At 38.1% G+C, this 6,000-nt stretch overlaps 1 protein-coding gene across 3 annotated transcripts in view; it reads right to left on the bottom strand.

The window, feature by feature from the left end:
• Kifap3 (kinesin associated protein 3) overlaps positions 1–6,000 on the bottom strand; it is a 134,776-nt gene that overhangs the window by 115,274 nt on the left and 13,502 nt on the right. For all 3 annotated transcript variants that reach the window (XM_021160355.2, XM_029478213.1, XM_021160363.1), the window contains exons 3-5: positions 4,991–5,145; positions 3,076–3,131; positions 1,726–1,867 (exon numbers count right to left, since the gene is read on the bottom strand). In XM_021160355.2, coding sequence (XP_021016014.1) covers positions 1,726–1,867; positions 3,076–3,131; positions 4,991–5,145 — 353 coding nt within the window. The remainder of the gene's footprint in view (positions 1–1,725; positions 1,868–3,075; positions 3,132–4,990; positions 5,146–6,000) is intronic.

The raw sequence follows: 6,000 nt of genomic DNA, 5'->3' as shown, positions 1-6,000 counted from the left end.
TTTTTTTAAGATTTATTTATTTATTATATGTAAGTACACTGTAGCTGTCTTCAGACACTCCAGAAGAGGGAGTCAGATCTCGTTATGGATGGTTGTGAGCCACCATGTGGTTGCTGGGATTTGAACTCCGGACCTTCGGAAGAGCAGTCGGGTGCTCTTACCCACTGATCCATCTCACCAGCCCTGGGAGTGGATATTGTTAATGACCTGGTGACATTTTAGCTATCTGCAGAGACAGGCCTTACCCTGAATGTTTATCCCAGACTCTACCCTTCCTAGACCATTCTCCTTAGCTCCCAGCTAATAGAACCCACCCTGGGAAGAGAAGTCACATGTTCCACTGACCTCCATCCTATTTCCATCAGAGATGACACTAGAATCTAGGCCTTTTAGCTTTAGACCCCGCCCGCCCTCAGGCTCACACGTACTTTGTAAAGGAGTTTCTAGGAAGTCACACCTAAGCTTTTCTCTGCACCTGGAATGGGAATGAGTGTTGTCTGGTAACTTCTTCCCAAATTGTGTTGTGTTTTAAATATGCTGATAATGAACTGCCTAGTGTCAGACTCCCCAGGTTTGATCCAGGCTGATTGAAGCCAGTCTGAACTGAGGTTTCATTCTCACCTCTTGGAAGACCCCTGCAAGGTCTCTCTCAGTAACCTGCCTGTAATTCCAGAGCTCAGAAGGTGGACCACAGGGACAAGCCGACTAGCTAGACTAATCTTATCTTCAAGCTCTGGGCTCAACTGAGGAACAAATAATAAGGCAGACAGTGACCAAGCAAGACTCTCGATATCAGCCCTAGGCCTCTACACACACACACACACACACACACACACACACAGACAGACAGACAGTGACCAAGCAAGACTCTCGATATCAGCCCTAGGCCTCTACACACACACACACACACACACACACACACACACACACACACACGAGAATGCATACATCTATGAACATGCATATAGAAATGCACATAACCCATACATATACAAGAGATATGTCATTAGTACTCTTACAGAACAGGAGAGTGGGGAGGGAAAAGAGTCAGAGGGTGGATTGGATCAAATGTCTGAATACTGTTAAAATTAGGTTTGTAGTAATTTGAACAAGATTGTTTGAAACTGTCTAATGTCAAGACATCACTAAGATAATACCTCAGGAAACCATAATTATAGAAAATTAGCTTCAAGTGGTAAACTAGAAAATACCTAGCATAAAAAAACAATAATAGAAGAAAACAGAGAGTAAAAAAGGTTAAGAATCATGATAAAACTGTTCCTAATTAAAAAAATATAGAGACATGTTAAAGGCTTTGTCATTCATAGCAAATACAAAATGATCAAGACTATCTTGTAAGCATTCAATGTTAAACATACTAAACACACTAATAAACAGAAATGGATTAAGGAACCTACAGTAATCCAGTCATAATCTAGTTCTAACAGAAATTCTTGAGATTCAAACACACAAGCAGGGTGAAAAGAAGAGAATGGAAAATAGACCTACCATGTAAAGAAAGAAAGAGAGGAAGATAAGTGATACATTGAAAATATTCATAATACATAGAAGAAAAAATTAAAATACAAAATTAAATATTTAAGACATGAAAAACATGCATATGTGCATTTACAAACATAAAATATTTAAGATCTCAGTATAAACTTCAAGAGTAGGTTTGTTTTACATGATTTTCTACTTTTAATATTTAGAAAGAGAAATCACCGTTTAATAATAGCTCTTCCAAGTTATCAGGATTTCGAGCAAGCTGTAGGATCAAGGCAGAACCCCGAACCTTATCTGGAATGTCTTCATACAAGAGCTCAATGTATTCGTCCATGTCATTAATGTTGGCCACTTCGTCAATCTGAAACAGAGGTAGGAAGCGCTCAGCAGCTCTCATGGACAGAATCACTGTCAGATGGATGGCATTTTGTGATCAATATATTACTTATCATAGCAACAAGCAAAGAACAGATAATAGCCATCTTTTTGTAGATAGCAATTTTAGGACATTAATCTCTCGACAAAACCTTTAACCTAAAATTTGTCTTGCCTACAAGATGTGGAGGGATTAAGATGGAGTTGACTGAGGGAACAGCCAACCAATGACTGCCCCAACTTGAGACCCATCCCATGTCAGAGGGCCAACCCTGACATTATTAATGATACTCTGCTATGCCTGCAGATGGGAACATTGTAACAACTGTCTCCTGAGAGGCTTCATCCAGCAGATGGAAGCAGATGCAGAGACCCACAGCTAAACTTCAGGTGGAGCTCTTGTGGAAGAGTGGAAGATAGAAGTGAGCAAGTCAGAGGGGTCATGGACACCACAAGAAGATCTACACAGTCAACTAACCAGGGACCATGGGGGTCACAGAGCCTGGGCCACTTAGCAGGGTGCATGCAGGAGCTGGACCTAGATGCCTCATCTATCGATAGCAAATGTGTAGCTTGGTCCTCATGTGGGTCTCCTAACAAGTGGAACGGAGGCTGTCTCTGTCTCTGTTTCCTGCCATAGCACCCCTTGCCCCCTACCTGGATGGACTGCCTGCTTGGGCTTCAGTGGGAGAGGATGTGCCTAATCCTGCTGGGACTATACCCCAGGGTGAGGTGGTACCCATGTGGGGCTTTGTGAAAGAAGAGGAGGGGGCAATGGTGGAAGGGATTTGTAAGATGGGACTGGGAAGAGAGGAGGAGGGGCTGTGATGGAGATGTAAAGTACTAGAATGCTGATATGAAAGTATAAGCAAAATAAAATGGAACATATATAGACTCTCCAATTTGTCTCTCAATGTATTTCAATGTAATTTGTACCTACTATAAAAGATTAAATATTTTGAAACTTATTTCAAAATATTCAGAATACTTCACCATTATTTTAATAAAATTAAAATTATGTGTTGTGAAGTACCACCAACAATTTTTGTTATTTATCAATTAAGCATTGATTTTTCAGGTATCTCTAAACTGAATCACTTCAAATTTCACATCTGAACAACATGGCTATGTACATTATTGACAATAAAAGCTGAAGGTCTTTCATTTATTAGAACAGAAATCACTCGGTCTTACCTCCATCCCTTCAAAAGGAGGTGGGTCTTTAGGCTTGCTTGATTTTTCTTTTTTTTCTGTAAAAAGATTTTTAAAAACCCTGAGAATTAGTTTTTAAGGGTTTTGGAGTGACTCTTTATTTTAAGCAGGTGAGTTTACTGCTGCCTAAGCTCAGGATATAAAGATAAATATTTGATGAAAACTTTCTCAATGCATAAAATAAAATATTTCCATATAAAAATCAGATATTTGTTCTAATATTGCGATCAGGTAAATCACCAGGATAAAGAAAATGACAAATACAAAACCAAATAACATAAAAAGTAAAGGTAATATATGAAGAGTAAGGATAATAGCAGCATTATAAGCTGAAATAAGGAGGAGGGAATGATTTTTGTCTGAAAAGTGAAATAAAGGATATAAATTAAAAGGTAAATATTTGATATTTACATCAATTTAATTCTCATTTATTCTCAAGGAAGCATTTGAAGGTACTACAGAAATTAATGATAATATTCAGCTAAAGGCATATTTTCATATTCTAAACAAAAACATGCATACATTAAAATAAATTAACTATAAAAGTATTATCAAAAGATGTATAATTAACAAATAAATATCCATGTAAGGGATTTGACCCTTACTAGAGATTACTTGGTAAGGACAAGGGATGGGCACGGGATTGTGAGAGGCTGCTAGAGATACCCGAGGACTACATTCCAGCTGTCATAATGCAAACCACGGCTCTACAATACACACACACACTTAATACATACTAATGAAAGGAAGACCGCGATGCAGAAAGAGCAATGGGAAATGAGAAACATGCTCTTGATCATAAAAGTGTTAGGAAAGCCTGTTCTCCCTAGGACACATAAACAATTAATGAAGTAAAGCAGGAGTGGCCCTTCCTTCTCTCAGAGGCGGTGTCCATGAACAACAAGGGCGTGTCATCGACAGCCAGATTCTGTCTCTAACAGGTAACTTATTATAAGAGTAGTTTTGATGAGCAAAGAAAACAATCATTTAAGGTGTCGAATCGTAGTGTTAAAATGTACTACAGTCCTCTTTTCCTGCCTTAGAGTGAGGCGTCAGGCTCTAAATTATCAAAGTATAAAAAGTTAAAAAAATAATTTAGATAAATATAGTTTTAAAATATAGTAAAACTACAACTATTAATGTACAGAAAGAGAATAATACTGACTTGAATTATTTTATCCATATATAGTGGATACTTTTTTATATTTCTTTTTTTATACAGCACATTTTAATCACTAAACTTTCAGTAATCCATTTGCACATGTGTTTCCATTTTTATTTGAAACTATCTTTTATATTTTCTGAGTTGTAAACCATTAACGGCCCAGTTCTTTTGTGGGAACTGAGGACAGGAAAATGACAAGAATGAAGTAACGTTGAGCAATGTTACACTGTCCTAAGGAAAAGGCGTGAGGAGAGTAATATCATGGCCATCGAAAACATGTGATATTCACCAAGTGCACAGTAATGCTTAAAATACTTACATAATTCAACTCAAATTATAGATTAAGTAAAAATAGCAAACTTAGAAAATATAAGGCTAATTTGGACAGAAAAGATATTTTCTGCCCTAAATATGCCTTTTATTATTCTACAATCATTATGGCAGACTTATTCCCTTATTCCAGTGTCGTGCACACGCGCACATCCAGTGAAACACCACTGTGTGTAGAAGCATAAAACCTCCAATGTAGGAAACAAATTCATCTGTTTGTTTGTCCTGACACTGGTAAGAACTCACCACCAAAATGAATACAGCTTTCAGAACTATGAATTTTTATACTGTACTGTACTGCACTGTGTTACATATATATTTACAAAGTAAATACAAGATTTTGAAGATGACAAATGCTAGCCTTTGGTATTGAATTTAAAATTGCAGACTCCTTCTGCTTACCTTTTCCTGGCAATGAGTCACGGCGGTTCTGTAGATAGTACAAAAGCTGTTCAACCTCATTTAGCTTTGAGGGATGGATGAGTTTACATTCCTCAACCACTTTCCGGGCTAGAGAGGTTATGTCTGTGTTAGCATTGAGACTCTTCAGACGGATGCTGCAAGCACATGCGAATTGCCAGTTCAGACATTACAGAAATACATGACAGACTCAATAATACTGTTCTAAGATGATCTGTAAATTATACAGAATCTATACCTTCTGGCCAAAGAAACATCTTATTAAAGATGTAGATATAGTTAGAGTTATGTAAATTGAAAGCAACATAAATCTTTTAAGACTTTCTGGACACAATATTCAGAAGTCCTGTTTGACGCAGTAGTTCTTTTATAAAACAGTCTTATTACTAAATATGAAATACATACTGCTACAAGTGATATAATTTATGCTTAAACACAACATTTCCAAGTTTTTCTTTACTTGCAGTGCTAGGGCTGGAACCCAGGACCTGGCACATGCAAGACAAGTGCTGTATACATCCTCTGAGGTATTCAGACTTGCTTCCTCTTGAATTGAGCCCAGAATAGTAACTATAAGTCTAAAGAAAAAAAGATGGTGCCAAGGAACACAATGGCTGCTTGTTCAAAGGCATGAGAGAGAACTATGAAAATATAACATCAGGACTGTCAGATAAATCCTCCTGTGCAAGACTTACATTCAGAAGGAGAAAGCCACCGAGGGCCTACTGGACAGAATTCTTTCTTTGTGAAGATGGTGATTTTTGCCGGGCGGTGGTGGCGCACGCCTTTAATCCCAGCACTCGGGAGGCAGAGGCAGGTGGATTTCTGAGTTCGAAGCCAGCCTGGTCTACAGAGTGAGTTCCAGGACAGCCAGGGCTACACAGAGAAACCTTGTCTTGGGAAAAAAAAAAAAAAGGGGGATTTTTGTTATCTTGTAGGAGGAGAGCAAGCTACCCCAGGGAGCCATGGATGAGAATCTACAGAAGCACTGC

This window comes from Mus caroli, chromosome 1, assembly GCF_900094665.2.
Source record: "Mus caroli chromosome 1, CAROLI_EIJ_v1.1, whole genome shotgun sequence".
Taxonomy (NCBI): domain Eukaryota; kingdom Metazoa; phylum Chordata; class Mammalia; order Rodentia; family Muridae; genus Mus; species Mus caroli.
The sequence above is the reverse complement of the archived record's forward strand: the minus strand, read 5'-3'. Positions and strand labels throughout refer to the sequence as shown.